Source organism: Drosophila innubila, assembly GCF_004354385.1.
Source record: "Drosophila innubila isolate TH190305 chromosome 2R unlocalized genomic scaffold, UK_Dinn_1.0 1_C_2R, whole genome shotgun sequence".
NCBI classification, from domain to species: domain Eukaryota; kingdom Metazoa; phylum Arthropoda; class Insecta; order Diptera; family Drosophilidae; genus Drosophila; species Drosophila innubila.
Window position 1 is genome coordinate 3,543,688 of NW_022995374.1, and position 14,009 is coordinate 3,557,696.

At 40.5% G+C, this 14,009-nt stretch overlaps 4 protein-coding genes and 1 non-coding gene across 5 annotated transcripts; 1 reads left to right on the forward strand and 4 right to left on the reverse strand.

Moving 5' to 3' along the window:
• Positions 1-419: 419 nt before the first annotated feature.
• Positions 420-2,764, reverse strand: LOC117785438 (neprilysin-1). Its single transcript, XM_034623438.1, has 3 exons — positions 902-2,764; positions 679-722; positions 420-513 (listed from the first exon to the last, which is right to left on the reverse strand). Exon 1 carries the CDS (start codon positions 2,747-2,749, stop codon positions 917-919), a length of 1,833 nt encoding a protein of 610 aa, XP_034479329.1. The 5' UTR covers positions 2,750-2,764; the 3' UTR covers positions 420-513; positions 679-722; positions 902-916.
• Positions 2,765-3,711: 947 nt separating this feature from the next.
• Positions 3,712-7,888, reverse strand: LOC117783816 (25S rRNA (cytosine-C(5))-methyltransferase nop2). Its single transcript, XM_034621361.1, has 3 exons — positions 7,680-7,888; positions 6,681-7,624; positions 3,712-5,397 (listed from the first exon to the last, which is right to left on the reverse strand). Exons 1-3 carry the CDS (start codon positions 7,774-7,776, stop codon positions 3,823-3,825), a joined length of 2,616 nt encoding a protein of 871 aa, XP_034477252.1. The 5' UTR covers positions 7,777-7,888; the 3' UTR covers positions 3,712-3,822.
• A 299-nt stretch (positions 7,889-8,187) lies between these two features.
• On the forward strand, positions 8,188-10,453 carry LOC117785447 (diacylglycerol kinase epsilon). The gene is made up of 4 exons (XM_034623452.1): positions 8,188-8,435; positions 8,499-9,521; positions 9,580-9,897; positions 9,957-10,453. Exons 1-4 carry the CDS (start codon positions 8,271-8,273, stop codon positions 10,104-10,106), a joined length of 1,656 nt encoding a protein of 551 aa, XP_034479343.1. The 5' UTR covers positions 8,188-8,270; the 3' UTR covers positions 10,107-10,453.
• Positions 10,454-11,061: 608 nt separating this feature from the next.
• On the reverse strand, positions 11,062-12,245 carry LOC117784221 (nascent polypeptide-associated complex subunit alpha). Its single transcript, XM_034621894.1, has 2 exons — positions 12,135-12,245; positions 11,062-11,909 (listed from the first exon to the last, which is right to left on the reverse strand). The coding sequence occupies exon 2, from the start codon at positions 11,901-11,903 to the stop codon at positions 11,250-11,252; it is 654 nt and encodes a 217-aa protein (XP_034477785.1). The 5' UTR covers positions 11,904-11,909; positions 12,135-12,245; the 3' UTR covers positions 11,062-11,249.
• Positions 12,246-13,784: 1,539 nt separating this feature from the next.
• On the reverse strand, positions 13,785-13,881 carry Trnai-uau. The gene is made up of 2 exons: positions 13,844-13,881; positions 13,785-13,820 (listed from the first exon to the last, which is right to left on the reverse strand). It is a non-coding gene; the product is annotated as a tRNA-Ile (tRNA).
• Positions 13,882-14,009: the final 128 nt, after the last annotated feature.

The window sequence follows — 14,009 nt, forward strand, 5'->3', positions numbered from 1 at the left end:
TCAAAGTGAATGGGCCGTTAAATACTTTTTGTCTAATACTTATTGCTGTGAAAACATATGAATACCGCGTGTTAAATAGGTAGCAATGGCAGTATTATTTGATAAGGGCGTATGACTTGATTAGAAATGATTAGAAATTACATTTTTCAGGCTATTAATTATGCTGACGTTCAGATACAATTTTATAAATAATTCAACAAAAAAAATAGTAAGTAGTTATAGTAGTAATTTATATTTATTTTTGTTTTATTAATTTATTTATTTATTTATTTTTTTAGTATTGTTTCCTAGCTTACAAGCTGTTTCTGCTACTATTTTTAGTATTATTTAATAAAGGCATGCATACAAGAATGAGGGAAAAATAAAATAAGAAATAAAAAAAATATAATAATGCATGCATAGAAGCATAACAAAAAAATAAAATTTTAAAGTACAACAAATAAAGTATCAGTGTAGCTACTACTTACTATTTCTGCTACTACGCTAGCTACTACTTTTTGAAAAGCTTCACTTTGCACAGTACAATCATTTTTATCAGATTTTACAGGAATTATTTATTTTGAAGTGCTATATATGAGTATGAGAATAAAATAAAAAATTTTAATGGATAGGAAATAAAGTAGCAGGGAAGCTACTACTATTTCTGCTACTACTTTTTAAAAAGCTCCACTTTGCGCAGTGCAATGTCTGAGCAATCACTATTGGCACATTTTACAGGGTATATTTATTTGAATGTGTTAAATATAAGTATAAGAAAAATATACAATATACAAAATTTAAAGGATAACAAACAAAGTAGCAGGAAAGCTACTACTATTTCTGCTACTCATCTTGCTACTACTTTTTGGAAAGCTCCACTTTGCGCAGTGCAATCACTTTTGGCACATTTTTTACAGGGTATTTTAATGTTGAGCTGTTACTTTTTAGTGCCGGGTCGCCACATTTCACAGGCAATCGACTGCGTTGGTGGCGCACACTTGAAATCGATGGCGAATTGAGGCAAATTGCGCTCCGCCTCATTGACCCTCACATCGTCCATGTCATGGCCAATGGCCGGCGGCAGTCGGCCGCAAAAGAACTGGGCAAAGCTCAAGTGGAATAACTGCGGCGCCAAAAACTCGCGCTCAAATTCATAAGGTCGATACTCGAACTCTGAGGAATTATGATGCAAGCCAAAAAATGCATCATATGCCAACTGCAGGCCATTCACATCCGCCAGACGCTCCTTCAGGGATGTGGTTGGTGTCTTCTCAAAGCATTCTAGAGCACTTTGGAATTTGGGCAGCTGGCGTATGCTTAAACCAATGGGCGATTCATTTCCGGCGGCATCAAAGACTATGCCCTCGTGCTCGAAGGCGTGACTCAGCTCGTGTGCGAGTATAAATCCGAGCAGACCATGTCGCAGCACTGCATGCTGGCGCGGATCGTGGAGCGGAGGCTGCATAAAGATCAACGGCACAATGATCGTATTACGCTCCGGCACAAAGTACGGCGCATTTCGCGCCTCAAACACATCATCATTCACATAGTAGTGTTGCAGTTGTACGGCTGCTTCTGGTTGCAGCAATGGGGCATGTTGCAGGTACGTGCGCAGTCGCAGAGCTTGCCACAAATTATGCTGAAAGTCCGTGCTGGAGAAGTTGGCACTGTCATAGTGACTGTTGTAGAACTCTGAGCTGTTAGAGGCTTTTGGCAAATTGCCAAACATATAACGCACATGTCGCTTCTGTCGCACGTAACTCAACTGTTCCCGGTTTAAGCCCAAGCGATTTGCATTTATATACCGCTCAAACATACCGCTCAACATGTGAAGCGTGTTGTCAATCTGACTCTCAGCCTCTTCACTGCTCGCGTACACATATTGAGCGTAGATGTAGTTCATGCCCAGCGGCAGCACGGCTCTCATATGATGTACACAGGCAGCAGCTCTGCCGGCGGGATCGGTTCTGGGATACGCCTGATTGGCCAAACTGGCCAGCCGATCACACAGATACTGCTCCACTGTAGTTACATTACTCCGCTGCAGCAGCTCGCCCACGGCACGCAGGTACTCCACATCGCTGACCTCCAGCAGAAGATCCACATCCTTCGGCTCCGTTGCCAGCAATTCTTTAAAGTACTTCTGCCAGTTGATTTGAGGTATTTGCTGCTGCAGCTCTGCAAGTGTCCAGGATTGCAGTGGCGGCTCCTCCCGGCGGTATTTCTTACTCAAAGCCAGCAACTCTTGGCCAAGTGCTGTGCTGGAGCTGCTCTCATCCTCGGGCATCTTTAGCTGCACCACATAGCGCAAGGAATTGTTGTAGGCCACATCCGCCGCCTCATCAAAGAAGACACCATTGACTCCGTACTTGCGTAGCTTTGCTGCAGCCACTGTCCAATCGGCGTCTCCCATTCGCAGCTCTTGCGGCAGCTCCAACTCCTTGTGCTCATTGTCCACACAAGCCTTAAAATAGTCCGACATTTTCTGCAACAATCGCGGCGCTTTTATCAGCTTCCCGGCATAACCACCGTCCAGCAATGGAGCCATTGCTTGCGCATATTGCTTCTCAGCCACCGCAAAGTTATCCACATATTTGGCTGACCAATTCCCACAGGCAAAGGCCCAGAAGTTGGTACAGGGCGACACCCGACGATCGAGATTCGCTCGAATACTTTGCATTTTGAGCCGATTCACATCCATTATATCCGCCATATCTTCTTGTCCCATGGCGAGCGTTATGCCCAGCGTAAACACAATTAGTCCGTACATTTCAGCTTCAATTCTGTTACTGAAAACATTAAACATAAGTTAAATTTCATCAAAGCTTAGTCTCTTATCATTAACCCCAAATGACTTTTAAAAAAAAAAACGGGTTTAAGTCGCACTGGCTGATAATACTTTACAGTAAAACTTCTATATAAAATACCTTACTTTTAGTAGACTCTAAAAAGCCCAACAGTATTTCAAACTTTCCTAGTTTTAGAATTTTCACTATAAGTAAAATAATAATTAGCTTTTCTACGGTGAACTAAAGAAATTTTTATTGAAATACCTTTTCATAAAGAATTTCTCTATAATTGTAGGATTTTTAATTCTTTTTTCCAAAGAATATCATCATAATTAACATTTTTGTAAAATCTTTTTCTGTACCGGTTTCCTCTATAAAAAATTTTATTTATAAAAAACTTTTCTTAAGCAATTTTCCTATAATGAACGCTTTTATATTTTGTAATTCTATAAAAAATTGTATTTATAAAGAACTTTTCTAAAACAATTATGTATTTATAAAGAACTTTTCTAAAACAATTATCCCATTATGAACCCTTTCATATTTTAATTCTATAAAAAAATGGAATTATAAAGAACTTTTCTAAAACAATTATCCTACAATGAACCCTTTTATATATTTTAATTCTATAAAAAATTGTATTTATAAAGAACTTCTTAAAGCAAATATCTCCCAATGAACCCTTTTTATATTTTAATTCCATTTGCGTGTTTTATAGCAAGGTCTTACTCTATTTTTTTGTCAAGTAGTCATTAATAAAAATATTATTTTTAATCTCTTGTAATTAAAATGATTTGTAAGCTTAGTCATAGAACGTTTACTGTTGGAAAAACAATATAACGAGTAGCTAATTAATTTCAATTTCCCAACAGTACGAAACATTTTTAATCACACCAAAAAATCTTTTTAATTGTTGCATATAACTATTTTTATTATCCATGTGTTTATTTATTATAAAAGACTTTCTGCTTAGCTTAATTAATTTCAGCTCCGAAACGTGTCCAACAATTGAATTTAGTAAAATTCTATATACTAATTGGGAGTTTATGGGGATTTATTTCTTGAACCTTTGCTTTTTATCCGCTTGTGGTTTGGATTTCTTCAGCTGACCAATTTTCTTGGTCTTATTTTTATTGAGCTTGTGTTGCGTTTTGATGGGTTTTCCCTCCAGCAGCGGCACTTCATCCACATCCACACGCTTCGCCTTGGACAGTTTCTCAGTTAGTTTTGTTGCCGGTTTCGATTTGGGATTCGGTTTCGGTTTCGGTTGGGATTGTGATTTAGGCGGCGTACTTTTGCTCTCACTGTGTCCGTTCTTTTTAGGTTCAGTTTGTTGCACTTTCTTCGTTTGTTTTTCGGGTTTGTTACTTTTGCCTTCACTTGGTCCGTTCTTCTTGGGCTCAGTTGGTTGCACTTTCTTGGATGGCTTCTCGGATTTGTTGCCGTTTGTTGTGGCTTCTTGGGAGTCCGGAGTGGGCTTGTCTGCCTTGGGTTTCTTCGGCACTTTGATGGGCTTTTCAAATACATTGGCTACATATTTTGTTTTGCTCAGTTCGAGCTTCTTCTTCTTCAGATCCTGTTCCACATCAGTAAGATTGGGTTTTCCCGCACGTTTGCCCAGCGCTTTACGTGGTCCACCTGTCTTTCCTACCTCCTCATCTTCCTCCGCCTCCTCCTCATTGCCTGTTTTCTTGCTCTTCTCGGTTTCATTAGCTGCAATGGCATCATTCAATTGCTTCTCATCCGCTTCCTGCTCTTCCTGGGTTATGGGTATGGTGTTGGAGAACTTTTTCAGCTTGGCCACATAGAAGCCGTCCATGTTGTTCGTGTGCGGATAGAAACGCTTGCTCAGATTCAAGCTGGGATGATAGCGATGCTGACGGAACTTGGTAAAACCGGGCTCTCCAAAATCAATGCCCAGCGGCACCAGCTTAACATTGCGCTTCTTCAGAGCATAATCAATGACCCACTCGTTCTCCTCGGGCAGCACGGAGCACGTCGAATAGACAATATAACCACCAGTTGAGGATTTCGCGTCCACACAATCAATTGCCGTCAGCAGAAGCTTACGCTGCAAATTGTAACAACGTTGCACATCGATCTCTGATTTGGTCGTCTTGACACTGGGATCCTTGGAGACAACACCGGTGCCCGTGCAGGGTGCATCGAGGAGCACACGATCAAAACCGGTCATTATATTGCGGAACTTGGTGGCATCCTCGCAACTGACCACAGCATTCACAATGCCCAGGCGATGAAAGTTGGCCACCACCGCCTTGATGCGATCCTTATTCGCATCGTTGGCGAACAGCACACCCGTATTCTTCATCACGGCCGCAATGTGAGAACCCTTGCCACCCGGAGCGGAGCACATGTCCAGCACACGTTCGTTCTCCTGCGGAGCCAGTGCAATCACTGGCAGCATTGAGGATGCACCCTGTATCATATAATGTCCAGCCAGATACTCCGGCGTGGCGCCCAGTGGCACCGTCGAGTTGAATATAACCAGACCCACATTGGTCCACTTGCCCAAGGGATCCAGATTGACGCCACGATTGATCAAAGCGCCAGCCAGATCACGACGACGCGTCTTCAGTGAATTCGTGCGTATGGTCAGAGGACGTGCAACCTGGAAGAACACACATTTAATGAGTTTAACATACGTTATACAATTCGAGACCAGGGAATCAAACCGAGTTTGAAAAAATTTAAATGCAGAATTAATTTAGAGGCAAAATCATGATCAAAATGACATTCCGTTTGAAAATCAGTTAATTTTTAATGAAGTTATGAAAGATCAAAGTTTTTGAAAAAATGTCAAGGGGTAAGTATGGAAAATTAGATGATTGATGGCTTAGAATCGAAAAAATATCAAATTTTCTAGATGATAAAAATTTAAAAGCAGAATCAATTAATAGGCCAAACCATGATCAAAATGACATTCCGTTTGAAAATCGGTTAATTTTTAATGAAGTTATGAAAGATCAAAGTTTTTGAAAAAATGTCAAGGGGTAAGTATGGAAAATTGGATAATTGATGGCTTAGAATCGAAAAAATATCAAATTTTCTAGATGATAAAAATTTAAATGCAGAATCAATTTAGAGGCCAAATCATGATCAAAATGACATTCCGTTTGAAAATCGGTTAATTTTTAATGAAGTTATGAAAGATCAAAGTTTTTGAAAAAATGTCAAGGGGTAAGTATGGAAAATTGGATAATTGATGGCTTAGAATCGAAAAAATATCAAATTTTCTAGATGATAAAAATTTAAATGCAGAATCAATTTAGAGGCCAAATCATGATCAAAATGACATTCCGTTTGAAAATCGGCTAATTTTTAATGAAGTTATGAAAGATCAAAGTTTTTGAAAAAATGTCAAGGGGTAAGTATGGAAAATTGGATAATTGATGGCTTAGAATCGAAAAAATATCAAATTTTCTAGATGATAAAAATTTAAATGCAGAATCAATTTAGAGGCCAAATCATGATCAAAATGACATTCCGTTTGAAAATCGGCTAATTTTTAATGAAGTTATGAAAGATCAAAGTTTTTGAAAAAATGTCAAGGGGTAAGCATGGAAAATTGGATGATTGATGGCTTAGAATCGAAAAATATCAAATTTTCTAGATGATAAAAATTTAAATGCAGAATCAATTTAGAGGCCAAATCATGATCAAAATGACATTCCGCTTGAAAATCGGTTTAGTTTTGATTAAGTTATGTCAGTTTGAAGTTGGTCAACTCTTTAACCATAACCGTACCGGTACAAACGATTCGGTATTCGGTTCTTGACAGAGAATTTTCATTCGGTTACGTTTTCAGTTTCAGTACTTAAAATGAAACGGTTAGTTTCGGTTAACGGTTCCGGTACCGGTGCTATTCTCTGTTCGAGACACCAGTCAACCTACCTCGGATGCCTCCAGATATTCCAGCAGATCACTCAGTTTGAATATGTCCATCAATTTTTCCATTAGAAACTCGTTGTAGCTGTAGTAGAGACACAGATCTCGACGCAGTTGATCCACATATTCACTGCGGGAGCGTCCCTCCTGGCGATACTTGCCAAAGTCGGTGAGCACCTGTGTGATGTCCTTGATACGCTGCTGCACATCTTGCAGTGACATTTCCTCATCAATTTCTTTGCCGGCTTCAGGCAATTGAAAGATTTCCGACTGATCGACGGTCATTTGCATCTCTTCATCGGCCAATTTGGCTTCCTTGGCCAGACGTTTCTTTAGTTTCTTGTTGGCGCGCTCAATGGGCAGCTTATCATCGTCCTCATCGTCATCATCATCATCATCATCATCACTGTCATCTTCATCATCATCTTCATTTTCACTGTCATCATCGGAAGCTGCTTCATCATCGTCGAACAGATCATCCAATTTACCAACTTGTGCATCATCCTCATCCTCATCTTCTTCTTCCATCTCCTCTCCGTCTTCCTCTTCATCTTCCTCGCTTGCTTCTAGTTCATTTTCAGACTCCTCTTCCTCTTCTTCATCTACTTCCTCCTCATCCGAGTCTGGCTTCTTTTTCTGTTGTTGTTTCTTCGACTTCAGCTTTAGCCAATCTTTATTTTCATCTGTGTAGCCATTTGACTTTTGTTTCTTTTGTTTGATTGGCACCAATTGTGGCACTTCTTCCTCTGATGATTCCGCCTGTTGCTTCACCAATTCCTCCTCCTCCTCTGGCTCGCTGTCGCTGTTGTATTTCTTTTGCTTACGTTGTTGCGGCTGCTGTGCACGCTTCTCCTTTAGTTTTGCCTTTTGCACCACTTTCTTTTGCTCCCGCTTTACCACTCGCTGCTTCTGTCGATGTGTTAATTTCTTGTCCTCATCCTCCATCGGCGCTGCAAAGAGCAACACTTTAAAATATGTTCTACTAAATGAACAGTCTTAGCTTACCAAACGTTTTCTTGGGAAATGTTGGCGCCCCCTGTTTTCTCGCCTTACGGCCGGGTCCCTTCTTTGGTTTTTCACCATATTCCGCTTTACGTCCCATGTTTAAGTTAGATTAGCACACGTTTTGCTGGCAAAAGAAATGTTTTTAAAAAATGTGTGCCCTCCACGTGCGGCGACTATGGCGGTGTTATTAAACACTGGCGAGCTAACAACTGTGCGATGTTTTTAAGTAATCGATATAACGAATTAGAAATCGATAATAAATATCAGCTGTTGCAGATATCGTAAGAAAACTATCGCTATGTTAATTGCCGCCAAAATCGACAAGTTAACGTATATATTTAAAAACATAACAAACTTGAGTAAAGCTTATTTTAATGCTATAATCTATTTGTTTTATACATGTCAATGCAGCTTCAGAACTATTGCCAATTCTTAAATTTGCAACATTTGCCATCTCGAATATTTGTTGTCCAGCTATTTGCAACATTTTCAACACTGGCCATAATTGGCCAGGGTGTAAATTAAAAATAAAACATAAACACGAAAAAATGTAATAATTCTTGTAATTAAGAATAACAGCTGTGCACAGAAATGGATATTGCCCATATTGAGCTTAGCGTGGAGGCGCTTATAGGTTCCCTTGTGGCGCTGGGCGTGTTCTTTTTCCTATGTCGCAGCATTCTAGCCGAAGATATTGTAATTTGCATATCGGGCAAAACACGTCACAGTTGGAAATCAATAAAGATACTCGAACAGGTAATGCTCTTCTCAGTTATCAACTGTCATCACCTGTTACTCACTCTCTCGCTCTCACACTAGGCCTGCTTCTGCAATGTGTGTGAGATTCTGTTGACTCCCTCCGCCGGACTCTTCTGCGACTGTTGTGGGCTGTGCACCCACTCTGCGCCGGCGTGTCAGCGCCAGGCAGACGCCGCTTATCACTGCAAAGATAAGTGGCTGCGCAATGTGGATGAAGTGCGTCATTTGTGGGTACGCGGTAATTTGCCAATGAGCTACAGTTGCGCCGAGTGCGGCCAGGAAACAGAACCGGATCATCCGCAGGATACGAGTAGTGCAGGACCCGGTCTATATGGCTGGCGATGTGCTTGGTGTCAGCGCTGCTATCACGACAACTGCTACCAGAAGGTGGACACCAAGGCTGCCTGTGACTTTGGCGAGTTTCGTGACATGATCTATCCACCTTACTGCATTGTGGCGGCCCGAACCCGTGAATCCGTGCGTCTGCACCTGGCGGGCATTAAGCCGCCCAATATTGACAACTGGGAGCCACTGATTGTTATTGCCAATACCAAATCTGGCAGCAGTACAGGCTCGAGTGTCCTGTCGCTGCTGCGTGGCTATCTGCATCCAATGCAGGTCATGGAACTGGGCACACGAGGGCCACAGGATGCCCTGCAGTGGGCGGCCAAGACAAGTCCACGTCCGTGTCGCATACTGGTGGCGGGAGGCGATGGCACCATAGGCTGGGTACTCAACACCATCTATACACTGAACATCAAACCTCAACCGTCGGTGGCAATAATGCCGCTGGGCACGGGCAACGATTTGTCCCGGATTCTTGGCTGGGGCGCTGAGCCGCCCTCAACGCTGGATCCGCTGCAGATACTGAGGAGCATTCGACGTGCCCGTTCTGTGAATCTCGATCGATATGATCTGCAAATTGAGAAGCTGCATTATCGCCTGCCCATACAAAGACATCCCATCAAGACCATCCATGTGTATAACTATTTCAGCGTGGGCGTGGATGCCTATATTACCTACAACTTCCACAAGACACGGGAATCGAGATTCTATCTGCTCAGCAGTCGCATATTTAACAAGGTCTGCATCATATATGAACATACTCTTGACAAGATTAACAATATCCACTCTTCCACAGCTGTTGTACTTTACATTTGGTACGCAACAGGTCATGCAGCCGGACTGCGAACGCATTGAGCAGAAACTAATCCTGCATCTGGATAATAAGCTAGTCGAGCTGCCGGAACTGCAATCCCTGGTCTTTCTCAACATTGACTCGTGGGGCGCCGGTTGCAAATTGTGCGAGCTGAGCAACTCCAATGGCGAGGGTCGCATTATCAATTCCATTTCCGATGGCATGATGGAGGTCTTTGGCATTGTCTCATCCTTTCACATTGCCCAGCTGCAGTGCAACATAAGCAAACCCGTGCGCATTGGACAGGCCAAACAAATAAGGGTATTTAACCATCTCAGTTGCCAAATAAAGATGCCATTTTAACTCAATTTCTGTTGCAGCTGCAAGTGAATGCCACGGTGCCCATGCAGGCGGATGGCGAGCCCTGGATGCAGACTCCGGCAGATATACGGCTGCAGTCCCGAAGCCAAGCACGTGTGCTGAAACTCGAGCCAACTTTAACCACCCAACAGGAACAACAGCAGCAGTAGTAACAGCTACTAAACTAGTCCTAATTTATAGAATTGAATCTTGTACTTAACTCTCGCTAGTGTAATAACTATTCCGTTATCCTTCTGTCCTATACGAATTTACCTTTAAGTTTGAAAATCTTACTATATATTAGATTGTAAGTAGCAAAGATCCAAAAATCTCATTATACCATATACCATTGGCTATAAAGCAGCTAACTAAATAAAACCCCCCCTAATATCAGGGATGCCACAGATATTGAAACCAACCAAAAATCTTCAAAAAATTGAGTTTTGGGAGATTATCTATTGGTTTTAATTTCTGTGATACTCCAGTATATATGATTAGGGTGTATAGATTTTTTTCACAAAAACTGGTCACCCAAAATTTGTAAACTACGGTCAATTCTAAGATGTTTTAATCAAGAAACAATAGTTCTGTTATCAATTTCTAGTCTCCGCTTTTTGAGTTAAAAAATATCGAGGTTTTAGACTTTGCATTAACAAATATTATGTTTTAATAACAATTGATCCTTTGATTCTATGAAATTTTGAAAGTCCGGATCCTTACAAGAGTTTTGATATGCCTGTGCAATGTCACCATGATCTTGATATTTATGATTTTTATTTTTTTGATATGATTATTTTTGAGTTTTATTATTTTGCTCATAAGTTATCATCAGTAAAATATTAATAAAAATCAAAAATAATGATTATTTCTTGAATTTTATAATTAAACTTATAATGATTACAGTCCCTGATCCTTATAAGCTAAAAATTTAAAAAAAATATAAATTTTTCAACTATAAATTGATTTTAGAACTATGGTTTCTTATTGAAAACATCTCAGAATTGAGCATAGATTATCAATTTAAATTTTTTAAAGCCCATACACATCTATGAACCCTAATATATATTAATCATATATTGCAGATAGCCAAATTTCTGATAAATGTACAAAGAAAAAAACGAAATGTTAATTTATAAAGTATGTCACTTTATTCTTCTCCTGATAAATTGTTAAATGTTCGACTGGTGTACAAGCATGCAGAGATGCATGCGCATAACATTTGGGATTAGAGGGTATCTTTATCTTTGTTTGTTTTGTAATTGTATCGAAAGGCGGGTAATCAACGAAAGCAACCAAGTTCCTGGGTTAATCCTTTAGAGCATTGTCAGCTCCATGATGGCATTTACAATGTCGTTGTTGTTGTTCTTGAGCGCCTTGATGGCCTTGGCGCGCGTCGTATTTGCCTGTGCCACGACCAGCTCAATGTCCTTCTCATCGACGCCAGTGCCATCGACCTCCTCCTCATCCTCCTCGGCAATAGGTGCCACAGATGTGGTGGCGCCCACGCTATCAGCACCGCCGGCAGCCTCTGGGGCCTTGAACTTCTCGGCTGCAGCCACCTGAGCCTGCTGCGACAGATCCTCGATCTTGGCCTCACCGAACACAATGTATGTGTCGCTGTGCGGGTTCTTGTACACATCTGGGTTGTTGATGACGAACAGGATGTTCTTGGACTTGCGAATTGTTACGCGGTTAACGCCCTGAATTTGCTTCAAGCCCAATTTCAGCATAATTTTGCGCGCCTTCTTTTCGCCGCGCGACTGCTTGGCCTTGGAGACCACATCGATGGGCAGACCGGTGGCGCCACCGCCCAGCTGTGTGGTGCCGGTTTCGGCTTCCTCCAGATCGGGAATCATTTCCGAATCGCTCTCGCTGCCATCATCCTCGACGCGAACGTCATCCTCGGTCTGCTTCGCCTCGGCGGAGGTCGAAGGTGCCTCGTTTTTAATTTCAGTCAGCTCGGGCATGATTACCTGTCAAAAAACAACAAACAATTGTCAACAAAATTAGCGAATGTTCTGGAACAAAAAAAATCGCAGTTGGGGGTCATTTTTTCAATCGATTTTTGCTACAACAAATTGCAGCAATTCATTGCAATATATGCAACATATTCAAATACAAAATATGCTCGCAATCATGTAATATGCAGTTGCTACCTTTAAAACGTGATGTCTGTTAAATTAACAAATTATATTTACCTAAGAAAAGCGGCTGCAGCACGGAATCGCAAAACGTTTTTTGTGAAAAGAAAGGGTTGCCACCTGGTGTAAAATAGGGATGAGCGTCGCTATGCCGACCGGCTAGAATTGGTTTGAGCACTAGCACAAAAATATCGATAGCACTAGCGTGCTGCCCTAATACTTACCGCTGTTGTAAGCTAACCTCTATGGCACTCGAGGCGCCTGTTTCAAATTGCCAAATTCTACGGTCAATAAATTTTTGATACATGTCATATCTAAATAAAAGCTATTAATTACTAAATAATCCATGAACTGTGCATAACGAACAGCCATGTAACTGACAACCGTAATTACTTTCCAATTTTCTATTTAAATTGTATAAACAATTGGTGAGCAAGGCTTAATTACAGTTGAACTAACAAGGCAATCGAGGCGAGGCAGGTAGAAAGGGTTAAAATGACACAATTATATAGACAGAAGGAGCTGTGACCGCGCACAGTCCTGCCCGCAAATTGTGAAGTGGGCGTGTCAATTGTTGGGTAAACATTGGACAGTTTTCGTTGTGTGTTGCGGTCAACAACAGCGAACACATGTTCGACTTCAGAACGTAATGATTATTAAATTTGTATTAGCTGAACGATATAATTTAGGGGCTGCTGAGCAGAGGAGAATGTAAAACATGTCTGACAAACTATTTGGCTGTCATCATATTGATATCGATGCACTCTCATGTCTCGCTGCAATTTTAATTATTTTATTTTACTTTGTGCGCATTTTTTTAAATGCTGCAAACGAGTCGCAAACTATGCAAAGTATTCGCAACAATTTGTCAGTAAATAATTTCGATTTGTGTGCGCGTCGTTCTGTTCTTTATCGCAGCCAGCTACAAAAGTATCTGTATCTGTATCTGTATTTGTATCTGTATCTGGGACCACAATCCCGGGTGTCAACAGCGCTCTGATTTATATGGGCGCATTCAACGCTTCGTTGGCTTTCGTTAATTTGTCCGTTTTCCGCTAAGGAGTCTGGCAAAAACAAAATATATGTATATATATCCTATAGAAATATATGTACCAAAAATAAAAAAAAAAAATGAAAATTTCTTTGTAAAACTTATTGCCAAGTTAAATTGACACAGCGCCAAAAACTGACATGCTTTTATCATCATAACAATAATCGCCGACAAGGCGCATAATTATATTGTAATTTATGCCCAAGGCGAATAATACAATAATAAAAAGAAAGGAAAACTCAAAATTACTCGTATTGCAATTTGAAATGCTCGTAAAATATTTCAAACACCCAAACGTGACCAAATGTTATTTAATTGCTTAAAAGTGTTTGCTTTTGAATAATGCGAATATAAACAATATTATTGATGGCCAAAAATGTGGTCAATTATGGCCAAATTAAGGCAGACATACCATACATTTATGCAAATTGGCAAAAGTGTGAAGAGTGAACGGCATAATAATAGGCATGAGTTTTGAATTACAGTTTTATGATCAAATCAATGAGTTTAACTAATAAAATGTACAATTTATTCAGGTTGTAGTTGCTGAGGAGCAACCTGTACTGGAGTTTATTAAAAAAAAGTAAGCAACACAACAAATACAAATTGTTTATTAAAAAAAAGTAAGCAACACAACAAATACAAATTGTTGTTGCTGCTCCAGGTGAGGCTCGAACTCACAACCCCGGCATTGCTCATATACACAGTTACTGATTATAAGTACCGTGCGCTAACCAATTGCGCCACTGGAGCCTTGTTACATATCGACAGCCAGTTATTCTACAGGACTTACAAGTTCACTTACAACTTATGCAATAAGACACTAATCACAAGCTAATCTAAGCTACAAAATCTAATTACAATAATAAAAAAATCCGAAT

Coding starts and splice junctions, on each gene's coding strand:
- LOC117784221 (XM_034621894.1), bottom strand. CDS start 11,903: ATGCCCGAGCTGACTGAAATTAAAAACGAGGCACCTTCGACCTCCGCC.
- LOC117783816 (XM_034621361.1), bottom strand. CDS start 7,776: ATGGGACGTAAAGCGGAATATGGTGAAAAACCAAAGAAGGGACCCGGC. Junction 7,625..7,679: donor ATTTCCCAAGAAAACGTTTG/GTAAGCTAAGAC, acceptor TGCTCTTTGCAG/CGCCGATGGAGGATGAGGAC. Junction 5,398..6,680: donor AATATCTGGAGGCATCCGAG/GTAGGTTGACTG, acceptor GTGTTCTTCCAG/GTTGCACGTCCTCTGACCAT.
- LOC117785447 (XM_034623452.1), top strand. CDS start 8,271: ATGGATATTGCCCATATTGAGCTTAGCGTGGAGGCGCTTATAGGTTCC. Junction 8,436..8,498: donor CAATAAAGATACTCGAACAG/GTAATGCTCTTC, acceptor CTCTCACACTAG/GCCTGCTTCTGCAATGTGTG. Junction 9,898..9,956: donor GACAGGCCAAACAAATAAGG/GTATTTAACCAT, acceptor TTTCTGTTGCAG/CTGCAAGTGAATGCCACGGT.
- LOC117785438 (XM_034623438.1), bottom strand. CDS start 2,749: ATGTACGGACTAATTGTGTTTACGCTGGGCATAACGCTCGCCATGGGA.